This window comes from Diceros bicornis, chromosome 30 (assembly GCF_020826845.1).
Source record: "Diceros bicornis minor isolate mBicDic1 chromosome 30, mDicBic1.mat.cur, whole genome shotgun sequence".
Classification (NCBI taxonomy): Eukaryota; Metazoa; Chordata; class Mammalia; order Perissodactyla; family Rhinocerotidae; genus Diceros; species Diceros bicornis.
The window spans coordinates 9,924,109-9,944,707 of NC_080769.1; the positions used below are offsets into that span (position 1 = coordinate 9,924,109).

General features: G+C 40.0%; 1 protein-coding gene and 1 pseudogene across 1 annotated transcript; one reads left to right on the forward strand and one right to left on the reverse strand.

The window, feature by feature from the left end:
* The first annotated feature begins 912 nt into the window (after positions 1-912).
* LOC131394420 (olfactory receptor 7D4-like) lies at positions 913-1,851 on the forward strand. The gene has a single exon (XM_058525784.1). The coding sequence runs from the start codon at positions 913-915 to the stop codon at positions 1,849-1,851; it is 939 nt and encodes a 312-aa protein (XP_058381767.1).
* A 9,939-nt stretch (positions 1,852-11,790) lies between these two features.
* LOC131394190 (olfactory receptor 7D4-like) lies at positions 11,791-17,662 on the reverse strand (annotated as a pseudogene).
* Positions 17,663-20,599: the final 2,937 nt, after the last annotated feature.

Sequence of the window (20,599 nt, forward strand, 5' to 3'; positions counted from 1 at the left end):
ATTTATTGTGATGTTAAGAACAAGTGCTAAGAACATTTATCAAGTGTCCACTGTATGTCACAGGAATCTCAAAAAAAATTATATGCATCATCTCATTTAATTTACTCATAAGTCTTACAATGTAGGGAATATTTACTATTCCCATTGTAGAGGTGAGATATCTATAGCTAAGAGAGATTAACTAACTTTCTCACTGCCACACAGATGGTATGTTGGTGGACTAAAATTCTATTCTAGGAAGTCTGATTTAAGATCTCATTTTCTAAGTCACGGCTCTATACTGTAGTTTTAGGGAGTTACATATAAAATATAATTGTCATAAAATGAATAGAAAATAATAATAATAATAATAATATCTATCATTTATTGAGAGCCTACTGTGCACAAAGACATTTCTAAATGTCACAAAGAAGGTAATATCAGTAACCACATTTTTAGGAAGGAAAAAAGTAAGGCATATGAGAGTTAACTTTGACACCAATAGGAAGCATCATGTTATAGAATTAAGGTTGTTTGAGTTGAGAATCCATGTTTATTATAACTATTATAGAGCTATTTGGATGAGGGAAGTATGGAGATTATCAAGAAAAAGTCATTAAATGCTTCAATTACTTTGGAAGTGTCATGTGATAGAGGAAATTGGTTTATGCCCATGGCCTCAAATAGAATTCAAACCAGTGAGTAACAGATAAAAAGAGATTTCTGCTAAATTTTAAAAAGGCTAAATAGTTACATTTAAAATGAAAATGGGCTGCCATTCTGCTGAGTGAATTCACAGTCACTGGAAGGCCTACTAGCTGGTGAAGGATGTTCAAGCAAGGTGGAATCAAAACATAATGAGCAGGTGAGATGCCAGTTGACTGTTCACTGAACATTGCTTTTGCCTCTTCCTCCAGCGGACACACCAGCTACATGGAAGCAGGAAACCACACAGAAGTATCAGAATTCCTCCTCCTGGGTCTCTCAGAGGATCCTGAACTGCAGCCCCTGCTCTTTAGAGTGTTCTTGTCCATGTACCTGGTCACCATGCTCGGAAACCTGCTCATTATCCTGGCTGTTAGCTCTGACTCCCACCTCCACACCCCCATGTATTTCTTCCTCTCCAATCTGTCCTTTGTTGACATCTGTTTTACCTCCACCACTGTCCCAAAGATGCTGGTGAACATCCAGGCAGAGAGCAAAGACATCTCCTATATTGAATGCTTAACTCAGGTGTACTTTTTTATGATTTTTGCTTTACTGGACAATTTCCTCCTGACTGTGATGGCCTATGACCGGTTTGTGGCCATCTGTCACCCCCTGCACTACACAGTCATCATGAACCCATGGCTCTGTGTCCTCCTGGTTCTGATGTCTTGGTTCATCAGTTTCTGGGTCTCCCTGCTTCATATTCTGCTATTGAGGCACCTGACTTTCTGTATAGGCACTGAAATTCCACATTTCTTCTGTGAATTGGCTCAGATTCTCAAGATGGCCTGCTCTGACACCCTCATCAATAATATCGCCATGTATGTAGCAACTGCCCTGCTGGGTGTGTTTCCCCTCACTGGAATCCTCTTCTCTTACTCTCAAATTGTCTCCTCTTTACTGAGAATGTCCTCTTCAGGGGGAAAATATAAAGCATTTTCCACCTGTGGGTCTCACCTCTCTGCAGTCTCCTTGTACTATGGGACAAGTCTGGGTGTCTACTTCAGTTCTGCTGTGACTCATTCTTCCCAGAGAAGCTTGATCGCCTCAGTGATGTACACTGTGATCACCCCCATGCTGAACCCCTTCATCTACAGCCTGAGGAACAAGGATGTGAAGGGGGCCCTGAAAAATCTCCTTAGCCGAGCAGCACCTTGTCCATGATGGGCCACTGGCCTCAGAACTAAGTGGGCATGATGGGCCCCAAAGAAAGTTATTGTGAATTTAATCCCCTGGCTCTTTTTCTCCCCTGAAAGACTTCCTTAATTTCTTCTATTTCCAAAGCAGCAGTAATGACTTTGCTTTTATTAGATTGTGTTTTTTTTGTTTTTGTTTTTTTTTGGCTGGGGAAGATTAGCCCTTAGCTAACATCTATTGCTAATCTTCCTCAATTTTTCTTTGTGGTTTGCCACCACAGCATGGCTGATGAGTGGTGTAGGTCTACATCTGATATCTGAACCCGTGAGCCTGGGCTGCTGAAGTGGAGCACACTGAACTTTACCACTATACCACAGGGCCAGCGCCCTTTTATTAGTTTTGTATTAGTTGCTCCTCAACAACCTCCTCTGTAATTCTTTTTTGACTTTTCTTCCCTGTTTATAGTCCATGAAGTTCTGTCTTTGATCAGCTTTCTTACAGCCATTTGCTATTCCTAACATTAGACCTGAAGCACTGATATCAAGTGCTGGCATTGTATCTCCAAAAAAATTATCCTCTCATATGTTGATATCTTCACTTTAATTTGGTTGTGTGTTTGTTTTTCCTTGGAATAGATGGAATGAAAATCATACAATGGTTGTAACCATGGTGATTGCCAAATCAAGACTGTTCTTGTTGCTTTACATGTATAATTTTATGTAATCCTGACAACAGTTTGAGATTTTTTTCTCATTTACCTTGTTTTTCTGAGAAAGAGATTGAAATTGGGATGGACTCTAATCTGGAAACCTGACACTGAGCCCACATCCTAACTTTGCTGTCATACTTTTCATGAAAACAGTGATGTGATTTTCAACTTCAAGAGTAGGGATCTAGATTTGAAAGCTAGTTTGTCCAGGAGATTCATAGATAACTCCGAGATATTGCTTCACTCTTTGCCTTCCTTCCTCCTTCCTTCCTTTCTTCCTATCCTTTTCTCTGTTATTGAACCTTTATTTCCCATCATTGCAGTTTTACAATACGCCCAAACATTCAAAAACACATAATACTGAATATAATAGAGTAAAACTTACTCTCTGGCGTGACTTATTTTTGGGAGAGAATGCTCTCTGGAGCTGGCATTAGGAATGGTAGTTACACACTTGTGGGATGCACTCAGAACTTTGTTCACTTTTTGAGAATATTAATAGAATTGTATCCCATCGTGGCTTTCTTTAGTATTATGTTTGGGTTCCTTTCTCTTAATTTTTTGTGTATTTATTATAGATTTCTGATTTGTGATTACCATGAGATTCATATATAAAAACCTACATATATAGCAATCTATATTAAGTTGATGGTCTCTTAAGTTTGACCTCTTGCTAATAGTTCTACTCTTTTACTCCCCTCCTCCCATGCTTTATGTTTTTGATATCATATTTAACCTCTTTTTTGTGCATGTGTATCCATTACCCTCTTATCATGGAAATAGATAATTTTAGTACTTTTGTCTTTTGACCTTCACATTAGCTTCATAGGTGGTTGATCTGCTACCTTTACTGCATATTTTATTTATTTATTTATTTTTGAAAATTTTCTTATTCCTATGTGTGGTCTTTTCTTTTCCTCTTAAATAAGTCCCTTTAGCATTTCTTGTAAGGCTGGTTTCTTGGTGATAAACTCCATTAGTTCTGCTTGTCTGGAAAGGTCTTTATCTCTCCTTCCATTCTGAATGATAACTTTACTAGATAGAGTACTCTTGGCTATAGTTTTTTTTCCTTTTAGCACTTTAAATACATCGTGCCACTCTCTTCTAGTCTGTAAGGTTTCTGCTGAAAAGTCAGCTGATAGCCTTATGGGGTTTCCTTTACATGTAACTTGTTGTCGTTTCCTTGCAGCCTTTAGGATTCTTTCTTTATATTTAACTCTTGACATTTTAATTATGATGTGTCTTGGTGTGGGCCTCTTTGAGTTTATCTTGTTTGGTGCTCTGTGTGCCTCCTGTACTGGACGTCTGTTTCCTTCTTTAGGTTAGGAAAGTTTTCAGCTATTATTTCTTCAAATACATTCTCTGTCCCTTTGTCTCTCTCTTCTCCTTCTGGGACACCTATGACATGGATGTTAGGGTGCTTGATGTTGTCCCAGAGGTCCTTTAGACTGTCCTGTTCTTTTTAATTCTTTTTTATTTTATCTGTTCAGCTTGAGTGATTTCCTCTGGTCTTTCACCCAGCTCACTGATCCATTCTTCTGTATCATCTACTCTGCTATTGAGTCCCTCTAGTGAATTTTTATTTCCGTTATTGTATTCTTCATTTCTGATTGGTTCTTTTTTATAGTTCCCAGTTCTTCATTGAAGTTCTCACTGAATTCATCCATTCTTTCCCCAAGATCAGTGAGCATCCTTATGACTATTTGTTTGAACACTTTAACAGGTAGATTGTTTATCTCTGTTTCATTTAGTTATTTTTCTGACAATTTATCCTATTCCGTTATTTGGAACATATTCCTTTGTCTCGTCATTTTGCTTCTTTCTCTGTGCTTGTATCTATGTATTAGGTGGGTCAGCTACATCTCTTGATCTTGGAGAAGTGGCCTTATGTAAGAGATGCCTTATGAGGCCCAGCAGTGTACTTCTCTCTCGTCACCAGTTCCAAATGTTCCAGGAGTATCCCCTGTGTGGGCTACCTGTGTCCTTCTGTTGTGCAGGGTTGCTCTTGCTGCAGGTGCACAGGGAGGCTGAGCTGTCCCCCTGCCTGGCTGGTTGTAATGCTCAGCTGTGTGCAGCTGCAATGGTCCCTTCAGTCACTTTATTGGGCATGGGGAGCCCCAGCATAGTTGGCTGCAAGGTCTAATGGCACATTCTGGCTGCAGTTTTTCTGTTAAGTGAACAGTCCTCCAGCATGGCTGGGTGCTGGGCTCAGGGTCTTACAATTGCTGTGGGCCTCCAGTCTGCAAGGCTGTTGTCAGCTCTTTCAGGAGTACAGGTAGGTGGGGCCGGCCCCAGGCATGGCAGCACACAATTTTTTCAGGCATTGGAAGGTGGGGCTGATCCCTTATGCAGCTGTTTGAGAAGCACACGTCTGCTGCCACTGACAAGCCCCACCGCCTGTGGGCCCACACACCCTGTCAACACAGTCCTGCCCATGTGCATGCTCTGACCCACTGAAGTGGACTCGCCTCACTGCAGAGGCCCCACACACTCCACCAATGCAGGTCCACCCCTCGTGCATACCCTGCCCCACAGAGGTGGACCCCCTCATCCCACGGCAGAGGTCCCACACACCCCACATATGCAGGACCACAAGTTGCCCAAGGGCTTGCTGTTGGGTGGGGCCATGGCCTAGGGCGGGCTAGCTGCCCTGGCTGAGCTGGATTAAATTGGTGCTTTAGTGGGTGGGGCAGACCCTTGCACTAACATACCAGGGGAAGAACTCCAATGGCATCTGCCAGCATCTGTGTCAGCATGCCTGTACTAGGTCACGATAATGGCTTCCACCAATGTTTCAGTCCCTGGAGAGGTGGTCCCAGCCTGGGGGAGCCTCACCTCTTACTGAGGTGCACCCAGAGCCTATGAAGTGAGTCTTTTTTCACCAAAGGACTGTGCAACTTTCTTTCTGGTGATTTTAGGTTGCTTTCCGAAATGGGTGAATTTCTGTGTGGGCCCTTTAAGAGCAGGCTTTTCTTTCCCCTTATGTCCAATAGTTTTTCTGAGGGTATTCCGCGTTGTTATCAATACCAGCAAAGTCAGATATTACGACACTTATCTTGGTTGTGCAGAGTCCAAAAGCTGCTTATTGTGGCAAACCTTTCCCACTCAGATCCCCCACTCTTCCAGGAAAAGCTTTGTACCTTACGATTGCTCTCAGCTGGAGCACACGGCTAAAATGTGGCTTTTTCCTCTCCAGAAAGGAATTTCTGCCTCTTTCACCTCAGTCAACACTGTCCCTTATTGTGAGGGTTCTCTTTTATCCAGTTTTCAGTTCTCTTTTAGGGGTAATTGTTCCAAGAGTAGTTGTAAATTTGTTGTGTCCATGGGAGGAGGTGAGTTCAGACTCCTCTTATGCCTCCACCCTCCTAGAAATCCCCAACACAAAGATTCTAAAGAAAATATGTTTAGAGATAGATGAACCCTGTCTACTTGAGCAAAAATCAGACATTTGCTGAATTTAGGCACTGAATAGCTATGGCTTGCTCTGACATAGATGGACATCAATGACATCCATGGAAGATCTCTAGCAGTGTAAGAGAGACCAGAGGGATTTCTGACTGTATGGCCAGACCCAGCATTGTGGGATCTGCAGATGTACCCAAAACAGAGCAATTTCTTCCATGTGCCAGTCCTTCCTTCTCCAGGGAATTTTTTCCTGAAGCAATGATGGTGTGATGGTTTGGAGATGATGCTGGAAATCAGAGGAACATCTTCATCATTTTATTCTTAGAGCCACTGTCCTCATAGAGGGTGAGGCCTGTGTGGTGGGTAGCTTCAAAGATGCTCCCAATTCCCCCTGCCATCTGTATTCACACCTTTGTATATACTCATCTCCTTAAGTGTGGGATGGACATAGTGACTTGCTTCCACTGAATAGAATTTGGAAATACATGGGTTGTCCCTTCCAATATTAATGTGTAGAAAGACTCAGCTTTCATCTTGCCTGCTCTCTCACCAGCTGGCTCTGATGGAAGCCAGCTGTCATGTTGTCAACTGCCTGATGGAGAGGTCCATCTGGCAAGAAGCTAAAGGAATCCTCTAGCCCTCAAGGAACTGAATGCTATCAACAGCCATGTAAGTGAGCTTGGAATCAGATACTCTTCCAGTCAAGCCTTGAGATGACTGCAGCCCTAGCCTACATTTTATTTTTTATTTTACTTATTTTTATTTTTTTATTTTTTGTGAGGAAGATCAACCCTGAGCTAACATCCGTGCTAATCCTCCTCTTTTGCTGAGGAAGACCGGCTCTGAGCTAATGTCTATTGCCAATCCTCCTCCTTTTTTTTCCTGCAAAGCCCCAGTAGATAGTTGTATGTCACAGTTGCACATCCTTCTAGTTGCTGTATGTGGGACGCGGCCTCAGCATGGCGGGAGAAGCAGTGCGTGGGTGCGCGCCCGGGATCAGAACCCAGGCCACCAGTAGTGGAGCGCGCACTCTTAACTGCTAAGCCACGGGGCCAGCCCCTAGCCTACATTTTAAATGTAGACATCTCTGAGACTACTTAAAGTATTTAAGCAAACTATCAATTACAAGATAAATATGTCAAAATAAACAATTGTTTAATGTAAAATCATACATCTACTGGACAGAAAAATTAAAACCAAGACTGTCATTCAAAATAGCAAAAAACATAAATCTCCAACACATAAAACCCCAAATCTGAAACCAGCACTAGAGAAAGAAAAATAGGAAGTTCTCCTTAGAGATGCAAATCTTAACTCAGAACATAGAAATACTATCAGATTCTTGGTATAGAAGACCTACTTCTCTCTAAATTACATGACTAATTCAATGGGCTTTGCAGGTATAAAAGTCATAAATTGCTTTCTCTAATTGAAAGGAGTGTGTTCAAATTTTATAAGATAAGCAACTTGGAATTCGGAAGTGAGGAGTAGAGGTCACCCTCCTCCTGAAAAGAGGAGGGGCCTAGATCCTTCCTAGTACATTCACTTTTCTCCTTTTCCTCTTCCATTAAATTAGCAAGTTCTCAGATATTGGTATAACATGGACCAATTTGGCTAATTATGTGCTATGTGCATTGAGCTCTCAAGGCCACGCTGCTGTAAATAATCAGCCTGTTCTTTCCAGCGCCTCAGTTAGCCAACTCCAGTCCAGTGGGATCTATGTATGTGTTTCCTCTTCTCAGAGTAGTGGCCTGAACCAAGAGGCCCACACCTGTGTCTATCTTCCTGCCAATCCTGAGGACAGAGCCTCAGCCCTCATCCAACACAAGGTAGGAGAGGGGAGGCCAATATACATTCCTCTGTCCTGCCCCAGCAGAGTGCCCAATGAGTGCCAATGAGTGCCAAGTGCAGTGGGACACACTGAACACAGGGAGGACTGGGAGAGCATGGTTTCTTCATCATCAAGACCAGCAGGACAGTTGGGACAGCCAGAGGGGAGGACACCAAAATCAAAGACTTAGCTCAGAGCCCTATAAAGTTTATATTGTTGGTTCTGATGGGAATCCTAGAACTCTAATTTAGATTTCTATTTTACTTCCACACTGGTTCTATTTCCCATAGACATCTTCCCCACCAGAGCAGGAAATAGGTCCCTCTAAACTGTCCCCTATGCACTCTAAATGATCATGAAGGTGATGACGATGATAATGATGAAAATAATTCAGTAATCAGTGTCACAAACCTTTACCTAGGGATTCCAAATGCTAGGTGCTGAGCTGTGTTTTTTATGTAGCTTGGTACTTTTGATCTGAATTACCACCCCCAAAAGAGAGCAATGTGCATTTTCATCATTTTAGAGCTGAGGATAGGAGCACATTTTTGTACATTTTTTAACAGGCTTTGGAATATAAAGGGGGAAAAGTCAGGTTTGAATCCAGACAGTGAACTCCATTACAGGGCACCTAGACAGTATTCCAGCCAACTCAACCTGCGTGTCTCTTCCCTGCTACTCCAGGCAGAAACACTAGCTCACTGTGCTCCTCCCTTTGTGGTTTCTGGTGACCACAGCAGAGAGCAGGCGGTTGAACCTGCTACATCAACTACAGGAAGGATGGCTTAGATCAAGGTGGGGACCACAGAAAAAGTCAGCTCCTGGCAATTCAGGGCAGATCTCTCTCTTGGATTTTGGCAGATCTCTTGGATTTTGCTTCACTGTCCACTTCCTCCTCCATTCTTGTAATTTAACCCCTCTTGATCTCTAAGGAGACATGAAGTCAGGATATTGGGTTCCTTTCTTAGTCAGGAAACAAGAAGTGTTTAAAAGGTATACCTTGAGAAATTTAGAAGAGATCTCTGGACCTCTGCTTAAACTCTCTGAAGTGTAGAGAAACTGAGTGAACAAGTTCTGTGCATGGCCTCAGAGACCCACTATTTAATTTAAATTTAAATTTAAATCCATCTGTTCTACTTATTATCTGTGTGACACTGGGAAAGTCCTTAATAACTCTGAGCCTCTATGTTGTTATCTGAATTGATCTCCAGTTGATACAAGTATGTTCAGTATGAATTAAACAAAATGAGTACTGAACATGTGACTGAATATGTGATGGATGCATATAGTAAGGACAAAGTAAATTTTAGATATTATTATCATCATCAAGGCTAAGCACCATCTCTCCAACTAAAATATCCTCTGATCTGAAGATTTGGATTTCTTGAGATTGTGAGAGAATATTTTATTTCTGTCCTGATACAAGTAGATTTTGAATGTCTGAAGGGAAACAACTTAGTCTCATTCATTTCTGATTCCTCAGAGCCTATCATTGCTTGACACAGAGTAGGCTACAAGAACAGCAACAATCTGAGTTGTATATTGCATAGACCCTTCCTTGGTTCTCAGAAACAGAGCATAGGCAATATGGCTTCCACATACTGGGCTCTTTCTTGCCTGTACTTTCATTCCTTTCAACGATGCTGCGTAGGACTAGACAAAAGATAAAACAGTGCTTGTATCTATGTCATGGATTTTCTAAGGGATTGATCATTTTCCATTTAATAGAATATACAACATTCAATTATAAAAAAATTGTGGAGATTTTCATAAAAATGAAAAATAGAGAAAGGGAAGTAAATATTATTGTGTGGACTGAGACACATATTAGGATTTCCATTCATTCTGTGAATGAATTCCCTGGACATGATAGGCATCTAACTCTCTGCCATATAATAGAATAAATGGTCATTAAAACTTTCTTGGGATTGTGTTTCATCTATAAACCTACCATTCCAATAATGATTCTAATTCTGGTTTAAAACCATGAGTGGATATTTATGAAGTGCAACCCTCTGTTACATGCTACATATATCCTAGAAATGAATATTATTCTCCCCATTTCTGGCTAAGGGATACCAGCACAGAGAAGTGGAGAGACTGACCAAACTCTACATTTAGTGGGTGTAAGCTGTGGGATACAGACAAAGGTCTCCTGCCTGCCATCCCAGGGCTTTGTCCTCTTGAATAGAGTGTAATGATTGTTTTCTTTTGAAACCTACTTTGGTCCCAGGTGAAAAAACAGAAGCAAAACCATAGGTTCTTTCTCTTGGGATTTGGTGAGTTCATTTGTGAATTAGGGGAACGGGTCGAGTGGTTTACAGGGGACATTAGTGCATGAATATTGTAGATCACAGGGTTCTCTATAAATAGTAATGCATTTTGCAGCCCATTTTGGAAATCTGACATATGGAAATATTATTTCTAATAGAAGATGGGAATTTTCATGTGGACCTATCATGGAAAGACCATTGCATGACAGACTTGAAGGATCTTTCTGATTCCATACCTTGACAATAAGAGCATGTAGTTGATTTTGTCTAAATTTTCTTTTGGGAAAATAAATGTAGATAATTAACAGTAAAATTGCACATGTATTAATTTTAACAACTCAAACAATTATCTTTCATGCATATATCTTGTGGAAATTCTCACTTGTGTGATATGGAGATGGACACAAGAATTTTATTAGGAATATTGTAATAAGAAATTGAAAGATAAAATGAAGTTTATCTCTCAGGTAATACTACATCATTTAAATTGTTTGAAATAGATGTGTGTACTTCATAGAGACTTCAAGTACAATATTTTGGTCAATGAGAACTTCTCAGGAAATAACTTGTGTATTATGATAGTATTTAGGTAGGTTTTCAAGAAAACTGTTTATGAATACATAAATCAATACTGATATAGTGAAACATTGAAGATGTTAAGAGAAGAGGCTGTTCAGTGGAGGAATATTCTCAGGGCTCCCACGCAGAATTCTAAATATGTTTCTCCAAGATTCCCATCTCCTAGTGTGCACACTTTCTCCCTGTTATTCAATCAAACCCTAACATAGGTGCTTCTAGGAAGGGATTTTGTAGATGAAATTAAGGTCCCAACTCAATTGAACTTATTTATTTATTTATTTATTTATTTATTTATTTTATAATTTTATTTATTCATTTTTCCCCCAAAGCCCCAGTAGATAGCTGTATGTCATAGTTGCACATCCTTCTAGTTGCTGTATGTGGGACACGGCCTCAACATGGTCGGAGAAGCGGTGCGTTGGTGCGCGCCCGTGCTCCGAACCCGAGCAGCCAGTAGCGGAGCGCGCGCATTTAACCGCTAAGCCACGGGGCCGGCCCTCAATTGACTTTAAAATAGGAGATGATCTGGATGATCTTAATGTAATCATATGAGCCCTTAAAAAACAGAGTTTTCTCCAGCTAGTCAAAGAAGAGGAAGTAGGAGATTTGAAGCATGAAAAAGATTTGACATGTCATTGCTTGCTTGAAGAAGGAAAAGGTAATGTGTTAGAGAATGAAGAGAGCCTCTAGGAGTTAAGAGTGTCCCTTGGTTGACAGATATTAAGCAATAGGGACTGTGGCAGGCAGAATAATAGACCCCAAAGATGTCCATTTCAGAGTCCCTGGAACTTGTGAATATATACCTTACATGGCAAAAGGAACTTTGCAGATGTGACTAAAGATCTTGAGATGTGGAGATTATCTTGGATTATCCAAGTTGGCCCAATCCCAATGTAATCATGAGGATCTTTGTAAGAGGAGGATCAGACGGAGATGTGAAAATGGAAGCAGATGCGAGAGAGAGAGAGAGAGAGAGAGAGAGAGAGAGAGAGAGAGAGAGAGACTGAATACACTACTAGCTTTGAAGATGTAGTAAGGGGGCTAGGGACCAAGGAATACCAGTGGCCTCTAGAAACTGGAAAAGACAAGGAAATGGGTTCTCTCTTAGAGCCTCTAGAAGGAATACAGCACTGCTGACCCATTTTACACTTATGACATCTAGAACTGTAAGATGATAAATATGTGTTGTTTTAAGCCACTTAGTTTGGGCAAGTTTTTATAGCAGCTGTAGGAAACTAATACAGGGACCTCAGTCCTATAACCACAAAGGACTGAATTCTGTTAACAACCAAAATGAGTTTAGTAGCAATTTTTCCCTGGAGCCTCCAGATGAGAATTCATCCTGGCTGCCCCTTGATTTTGGTCTTGTGATGCCTTGACCAGAGAACCTAGGTAAGCCATGCCAGATTTCTGACCTACGGAATTGTGAGATAAAAAAAGTACATTGTTTTAAACCACTAATCTTGTGGTAATTTGTTATACAACAATAGAATACTGAGCCAAGTACATCAAGCTGTAGACAAAGGGGTTTAGCATGGACATGACCATGGTCCACTTCACTGAAGCTATTGAGCTTCTCTGTGAAGAATGAATCACAGCAGAAGTGAGGTGTACCCCCAGGCCTGTCCCATAGAACAAGGAGTACAAGAGACTTGACCCCCAGAATCCCATTGTAAGAAAAATGAAATGCATGAGAAAGATTCCTATTTTGGGAAAGAGAAGGCATCCATTAGTGATATTGCTACAGAAAAATCAAACATTTGAATACAGGAAATATCCCTTAGAATTAATTGGGATATAGGTTACTGCAGACCTCAGGGAGAGCAAATGTGATGGAGGTAGAAAGACTCCAGACAAATTGGTAGAAGAGAGAATGAGCGGAGTGGAAATGGATGTGGCAAGTGTAAATCAAAATCTCCAAAAGTTTGGAGAAATACCCAAAGGGGAGGATGGGTCTATGAATGAGCTTCACTTTCATTGAAAGAAATGGGAATGTGGAACATTCCTATGACATTTGACATTATAACATTGCATGCACACATTGGAATATACAGGATCAAGAAAAGATAAGGGAGAGCATAAGTTCCTGCAAAAGTTAGGAAGGGATGGAATTCAAATTTCAGGTGTAGCTTGTTAACAGGCAGTCATCAATAAAATAATTATAGAAATAATTATTTAATTACAATAGTGTTTAATGTTGTGATGGATGGTGTAGTGTCCAATGAGAGCATGCATCCAGTGAGGCCTATGACTGAGAACTGAAGGATCATGGGTAGTATTCAGCCCAGCATCGCTTGTCTTCCTATCTCCCAACTCTCTCAACCGGAACTTCTCCCTCTTTCTGTATAATTGCTTAATTCATACTGCTGCCCGTACAGACTGATGAACACCAGACCAATACATTTGACCTCTGAGATAATAGCACCAATGAGGTGTTCTGTAGACCCCTCAACTCAACCTTTCCAAGATTAAATGAATGTTTTATCCTTCCTAAAATATTGCTTTCCTATTATCCCATCACTTTGAAAGATAACACCATCAACACTGGCACCCATGGAATTGTTTTACTCGTGTTCTCAATCACGCTTATTTGCCCCCTCCAGAACAATAGGCAACGTCTAGAGACATTTCTCATTATCACAACTCCAGGTTTACATCTAGTGAGTAGAGGTCAGGGATGCCGTTAAACATCACGTAATACACAGGACTGACCCCTATAACAAATAATACAGAACAAAAATCTCAGTATTGCTGGGGTTGACAAACCAAAATCTAGACTGCTGAGGAATAATATTAAAAATTTTAATCTAAAAAAATCCCAACCATTCTCTATTTTTTACGATATTGAAAATATCTCAAAAAAAGTGTTCAAAATGAAACAAAGTCATACATGTGAAGAAACAAGCACAGTCTTGATGCAATAAGCACTTTGTTGTGATGATTGTATGATTTTCATTCCCTTTCTTCAAGGGAAAACAAGCAAACAACCAAATGAAAGTGAAGAACAACATTTGAGAGGACAATTTTGGGGGAAACTAAGTCAACACATGATATGATAAGTGCTTTAAAACTAAAGTTAAAACTCTTAAGAATGGCTGCAAGAAAGCTGACCAAACACAGAAATTTATGGATAGCATATAGGGAGGAAAAGTAAAAAAGGAATTACTGAGAGAGTTGTTGAGGAGAGACTAATACAAAAATAAATAAAAGTGAAGTCATGGGTGCTTTGGGAATAGAAAAAAACAAGCATGTGTTTTAGGGGAGAAAAAGAATCAGGGGATTTAAATTTTCAACCTTTGCCTTTGGGGCCCACAATGTCTACTAAATTCTGAGGTCAGTGACCCATCGTGAACAAGAGGTTGCTCAGGTGAGGCGCCTTCCCAGGGTCCCCTTCACATCCTTGTTCCTCAGGCTGTAGATGAACAGGTTCAGCATAGGGGTGACCACACGGTTTACATCACCGAGGTTATGGAGCATCCCTGAGAAGAACAGGTCAAAGGAGAGCTGAGGTAGACCCCCAAGCTTGTCCAATAGTACAAAGACATTCAGAGAGGTGAGACCCACAGGTGGAAAATGCTTTATATTTTCCCCCTGCAGAGGACATCCTCATTAAGGAGGAGACAATCTGAGAGTAAGGAAAGAGGATCCCAGTGAGAGGAAATGCATACAGCAGGGCAGTGGCCACATACAAGGAAATGTTATTGAACAGGGTGTCAGAGCAGGCTAATTTGAGAACCTGAGCCAGTTCAGAGAAGAAATGTGGAATTTCAGTGCCTACACAGAAGGTCAGTCTCATCATCAGTAGAATATGAAACAGGGAGACAGATAAAATGATCAACCAAGACCTCAGAACCAGGAGGCCACAGAAGCGTGGGTTCATGATGACCATGTAGTGCAGGGGGTGGCAGATGGCCACAAACCAGTCACAGGCTATCATAGTCAGGAAGAAACCATCCATTCCAGCATAAACCATAAAAAATATACCTGAATGAGACATCCTGTGCAGGATATGTTGTTGCTCTGTGTCTGGATGTTCACTAGCGTCTTTGTGATGGTGGCGGAGATGAAGCCGATGTTGACAAAGGACAGGTTGGAGAGGAAAAAGCACATGGGGGTGTGGAGATTTGAGTCGAGCTGATGGCCAAGATGATGAGCAGGTTCCCAAGCATGGTGACCATTTACATGGACAGGAACAGTCCAAACAGCAGGGGCTGCAGCTCAGGATCCTCTGAGAGATCCAGGAAGAGGAATTCTGATACTTCCATGTGGTTTCCTGCTTCCATGTAGCTGGTATGTCTGCCAGATAAAGAGGCAAAAGCAATGTTCAATGAACATCCAACTGGCACCTCAACTAGTCAGCACCTCTTGATTCCACCTTTGAGTGGACAAATTTTACCCTCTGTTGAGTTTTTACAATGACAGTGATTCATTCAATCAAGTGGTGTTCCATTTCAATTTTAAATGTTTCTAATCATTTAGACTTTAATTAACAGAAATTCTCTCTCTCTTTTTATCTCCTACACACTAGTTCTAATTCTGCTATTTGAATTTATGGACATAAACCAATTTCTTCTTTGATATGATTCTTCCAAAAAATTGAATACAGGTAAAGTTTATTCTTTCATAATCTCCATACTTCCTTCATTCTAATAACTCTATAATAGTGGTTAAGACATGGGTTTTCAACTCAAACGATTTTAATTCTGTGACCTGATGCTTTACATTGATGTCACAAATAACTCTCATGTGCCTTTATTTTTTCTTTATAAAGATGTGGTTACTGCTATTACCTTCTTTGAGAGATTTATAAAACCTTTGTGCACAGCAGGATCTCAATAAGTGATAGGCGTTACTATCATTGTTAATTTGTTCCTTTTATGACAATTATTACTTTTTATATGTAAAGGACCCAAAGTACAATATAGAGCTGTGATTTAGAAAATCACAGAAATTGAGTCAGACTTCCTGGGATAGAATTTTGATCCACCAACTTACTATCTGTGTGACCTTCAGAAAATTATTTAATCTCTCCTAGCTGCATTTACTTAACCTCTACAATGGGAGTAGTAAATATCCCCTACATTGTAAGACTCATGAGTGAATTAAATTAGATGATGAAAGTAATTTATTTTGTAGTTCCTGTCACATACCATGCCAGTGGACACTTGATAAATGTTAGTTTCCCATCTTAACATCACGATAAATCTGTCTCGCATGGGTATCACTTATCAAAGTTCTTTTAAACTAGGGAAGTCATCAAAGATGGAATTCCGATCATTATAAACACCTCAGGTCTGTTACCTCTTTGAAACACCGTGCAGCACTAATGGCTCCCTCTTTCAGAGACTGCCTGCCAGATGAATTCTTCCAAGAGGGAGAAGCATGTAGACTACATAGATAAGAGGAGGCAATAAAATTATAAAATTATTAAAATAATATACAAAGCATGTGTGAGAGTATGTGCTCATGTGTGCATGCTCGGAAGTGGGGATGTGATGTATTAACGATCAGTGCAGTTAATTGTAAAAAAATTATATTAATAGATTTGATTAAAATATTCAAAGCTTCTAAAAATCAAATCATCCTAAAAATTAAAAGGCAAGTTTAAGATTTGAAAATAAATGTTTACATTATCCATGACAGAAAATACTGCAGTGATATTAATGTCTAGAGAATGCTAATTAATTAAAGAGAGAAAAAAATCATTAAGGAGTAATTTAGTCTGGGAGCATGGGTAGAAAAGGCTTCTCTGAAATATGAATATTTGAGCTGTGGGAGGAAGGATGGGTAATAGTTAACCAGGGGAAATAAGGAAAGGGCAAGCATTTTGGGCTGAGAGACGAGAATTCTTGACTGCCCTGTGGGTTGGTGAGCTTGGGAATGGAAGGGATTTGAGAGGCCAGTGAGATGGATAACAGAAAGTGAGGGTCAGGAGGCCAGAATGGATGAGGCCCACAAGTCCAGCATCCTGTACTATCCCTTGATGTTGATAATTTTATTTTTATTTGTGGGTCAGAGGATGTGACTGTGTTTGCTCACTATCATCTTTCCAGTGACTTACATGGGGCCTGGCACATAATAGTTGCTCGAAACACAAATGTTAGATGTATAATAAAGATTGAGAACAAAAGCATCAAGTATGATTCATAAAAGAAATCCTCAAGCTCATATATGCCTGAATATAGACACAAAATAGAATAGTAAAGTTAAATATAACGCATTCATATCTATTTTAAGAGAATAATATATCATGAATAAGTAATATCTATTCTAGGAATGGGAAGTTGGTTTAATACTGTGACGTTTGTTAACATAATTCATCATGAAAATAGGTCAATGAAGAGAAATCATAACCATAATCACAGTACAAAATGTATTTGAGAAAATGTAAGAGCCATTATTAGGTTAGAAGCCAGGGTGGAGCCTCTCACTAAATGGGGAAACCAAGGGCAATTTCTAAACCCAATAAAGAATGGTAGTTTTAAAACTGCAGCCAACAGGATATTCCACACTAAAACACTAAAATATTTGTGTTAAATTCATGAACAGACCAAGGAAGTCTGCTCTGATTTCAATCACACAATAGTCTCCTGAACATTTAAAGAGATTGGTAAGATGAGAAAAGGAAATTGGCCTGAGTACTGAATGTCAGAAATAATTACATTATTTGAAAATGATATTGTGGACACTAAGGTGAGAAAACAAGAACAGTCAATATAGTCAGTCAATACAGAACTATTAAGAGCTATCAGTTGATTTTTTTAGAAAAATCCAATCACATGAGGACTAAAATAGACAATACCTGGTGTATCATAATAGATCTCCAGTGAGTAGTTAGTGAATAAATAATTGGACACAGGAAATCCAACAGGAGCCTAGAATTCTGGGAAAGACTAGAGAAGTGGTGGAGACTCTCTGGAAAATAACTTTCATTGGAGAGGGGCTCTAGATTCCAAAAAGAGAGTGAAGGAAACAGAACAAGAGCTGGAAAAGACTGGTTTCAGTAGAAACTACAGTACCTTCAAAGTATAGAGACTTCATCATCATAGACTCAATCAATATGGAACTGTCTCAGTTTCATTACTCTGGGGGTAAATCCCAGTACCCACTTTCTCTCCTCTTTGCCTTCCTACTCCACCAGCCCTCACTGGGACACACTAACTGTCTCTGATGGTTATCACTGAATCTTTCTATTCTCTGAGGTTTGTCTCTGGGAAGCCCAATTGGGTTTGCATTTGGCTGAGATCAGAGAAGTATAGGTAATGGGCAACACAAACAAGTTTAAAGTTTTCAGTCTTTGAGGGTTGAATTCTCAGAGCTTCTCATTAAATAAATTTTTGTACTGACTCTATTCTCTCCAAATAATTCAGCTGCCTTGGGGTACAAAGATAAGAGAATGGAAAATTTTCAGCTAATGTTGTGTCTGCACAAGCAGCAAAGGTTGGCAATGAGTTTATTTCCTTCAAGGAGACTCTTCTTTCTTTGATTTGACTTAAATATTATAAGATGTCTCCTAAAGAAAGTTTAATTTCTAAGGGAACCAAACCCAGGAACCAACTTTCTGTGATGTTCTTCCCTTGAAGAATCTTGGGATATTTTATGGATCACTTGGTGCCCACAACGTCATGGAGAGAAAGAGGTCCTTTCTGAAGAAAAGCAGAGTGGTTAACAGTTTTGGTTTTGTTGAAAGCACTAACCAAGTGAGGACTGAAAAACATCCCTTGACATTTGTTGGTGACATAGAGGCCTTTGTTGATATAGGGAGGGCTCCATTTCTTACCTCTACATAGAGGGACAGGGGAGGAAATCATCCAGATAGAGTGGGTTGAAGAGTGAGTATTGAGGAAATATAGGTGGCAAGTATAAATTATATATAAAGTTTGACAGAGAAAAAGAGGACAGAAGTAAAACATAGCCTAAAAGGAGTATCAAGTAAGGGAGAGTTAAAAAAAAATTAATGGAGGATACAGAAAGACATTCCATTTCAAAGAGAATGATCATATTTCATGCAGGCGTTTGAATACACAGAAAGTACTCACTATATAATTCACAGGATGCAGTCTACACTCTAAATCAATGACAATCATAATGTGATGTATCTCCAGTTTAGGGAATACAGGAGTCCAGAAATCAAGGGTTAGAAGTAGAGGTGGCTGCACCTAACGTCACTCCCAGTGAGCCACTTGGGGAGTTTGTGCTTCAAGTCTCCACACCTCTGGACTCTGCAGGTTTAGAGGTCTTGACTCCTAAAGGGGTAACAAATCCAGAGAGATGGCAAAATCCCATTGAACTTCTATTGCCTGGCACTTCATGTCCTCATGCCAAGAAGAGTCATTACTGTCCTGGCAGGGAAACTGATCCTCATCATCAATTCACTGTGTGACCATGGCAATAGGCATGTACTGGTACCCTGCTGTGCTCAGTCAGTTGCTGGGAGCAGCCCAGGAGCAACCTCAGTGCGAACACAGTGGTGGATAAAGATGTCTGTTGGTCAGTTATGCTCCCACAGATGTAGATCTAAATGATGTGACCTTCAGTGGGGCATGTTCCTTAATCTTAGAGCAATTCTCAATGAGGGCTGAAGGCTGAGGGCTGTCAGATGTCTGTGCTCCCTGCGCTTGGAAGAAGAAACCTTTAATTCTGAAGGAAGAAGTAGGCCACATAGCACAGGATTCACAACAGTCCACCTCATCTGCCATTTGGATTGTGACCTGCAACAACATGTACAGTGTCCCATGAGAGCTTATTTGTGGTGCATGAAGGTCAGGAATTGGGAAAGACTTTCCTTGGGAAGTGAGAGCTAAACTGAGAACTGAAGGATCATGAGTAAGGCTCAGCCAAGCATAATCTTATGTTTCTGACCTCTGTCCCTGTAAACTCACTTGCCTCTCCCACTAGTGCCATTAAGACAGAACACTAGACCAACAAATGCCACTGCCAACTAGATATTACTAGTGGGGTGGTTCATAGGCACATCAACTGAACCTTTACAAGAACAAACTCAATAATTTCCCTTCATTCTCTTTTTCCTTCCTTTCAAACGTTATATCAGAGAGAATAACACCATCGACAACATCAACAGATTCACACAAGGCATTGTCCTAGATGGTTAAGTAACAATAACATTATGTGAAAATAGATTTCCTAATGAGTCTTTACTTTTGTATTAGCATTCATCACAGTTTTTATTTTTGTTATTTATTTATACATTAGTTTATTTTCTTTCTCCTAATAGAATGTAAACTCTATGAAAATGGGCCTTTATTTTGTTTCAAACTTCAGACCAGTATTTATTAGATATCAGGTAATAAATATTTAAAGGCACAAATCAATCACACCAATGCTAATACTGGAATTAGAAATGAACATAAAAATGCAGACTTGTTTCCAATTTGCTCTTTCTCCCAGTCTTTGCCTGATAGTAAAATCATCTACACAAACTGAACATGTGTAACTGTCAGAAATTTGTAGAGTGGATTTCCCCTTCTTTCTTCCATTAATCCATCTATTAATTTCAGAATGTCTTATTTTTCATATACATTTTACTGACATGTAAAATTTAGGTAATTTCCCTCTTTAAAGCCAAAATCCATGGCTAATAGCAGTATAAATAATGGAATAGAAAAGGAAACAAGGACTAGGGTTTAGATAGCATGTTTCCCACATGATTAATAAAAGGGAATAGTTACAGAAGGGTATACTACACACATCTTGGGCATTGACATGGACTGAGTTGTTTGCCCCCAAAATTCATATGTTGAAACTCTAATTCCCAGTACCTCAGAATGTGACTGTGTGTGGAGAAATGGCCTTTAAAGAGGTCATTAGGGTGGGCCCTAATCCAATCTGACTGATGTCTTTATAAGAAGAAGAGATAAGGTCACAGAGAGACACCAGGAGCATTTGTGCAAGGAGAGATGACCATGAGAAGAGGCAGCAACAGAGCGGCCATCTGCTAGCCAAGGAGAGAGGCCTCAG